General features: G+C 61.6%; 1 protein-coding gene across 1 annotated transcript in view; it reads left to right on the top strand.

Annotated features, from left to right (window-relative positions):
* Window positions 1-576: 576 nt before the first annotated feature.
* Window positions 577-716, top strand: part of RTTN (rotatin) — a 185,588-nt gene continuing 185,448 nt past the window's right edge. Inside the window, 1 exon segment of the mRNA XM_023725021.1 lies at window positions 577-661. Within this exon segment, the coding sequence (XP_023580789.1) occupies window positions 577-661 (85 nt within the window).

Genomic DNA, 716 nt, shown 5'->3' on the forward strand with positions numbered 1-716 from the left:
GGCGCAGGCGCAAGGCGGATAGCAGATCAGCCTCCTCTGCAGCCCGCGCCGTAGCCCGCGCAGGAAAGCCGGAACCTCGGACGGGCGCATGAGGGGGTGGGCCGGAACTTGGGGCGGGGAGCACGGTGAGGCAAGGACTACAACTCCCGTCGTGCACAGTGGCTAAAGCGCGTTCGGCTGCCTCATTCTTTCCGATTCTTACGGCGTGTCTAAGAACTGAGGAGTAGTAAATATAGCGACTGTAATCGTCTCTGGCGAAGGGAGGCCCAGAACAGCTCACGGAATGCCACTTGCGCTTTATTTGGTTCGCTCTGAAATAGCGGAACCCATTGTTCGGCCGGCCGGGTTTTCGGGGGGACATTAAATGTGGACGGACGCTGAGGCGCGGCGGTTTAATTCTCCGGCGGCGGCTGGCTGAGTTGGATGAGATGGTCCTGACTGGACTTATCCGGAAACTCGGTAACGTTCTGAGACCCCGTGCAGCCCCTCGCCGAGGCACCCTCCAGTCGTGACCACTTGCTGAGAACGGGCTTGTCATCTTGCCCCTGGCGGGCCACCCCGCGACGGCTCCCGCTCATGACCTGGCTTCGCCAGGAAGTTCCCGGCACCTGGCTCGCACTGTGTGTCAATTCCGCGGTGGCGGCCGTAGTACACCCGGCCTGTCTCTCAGAAAACCGGCTCCTTTATTTCCTCCTGCACCCAGCTCCCAGCGCAGA

Source organism: Trichechus manatus, unplaced genomic scaffold, assembly GCF_000243295.1.
Source record: "Trichechus manatus latirostris isolate Lorelei unplaced genomic scaffold, TriManLat1.0 scaffold00278, whole genome shotgun sequence".
Lineage (NCBI taxonomy): Eukaryota > Metazoa > Chordata > Mammalia > Sirenia > Trichechidae > Trichechus > Trichechus manatus.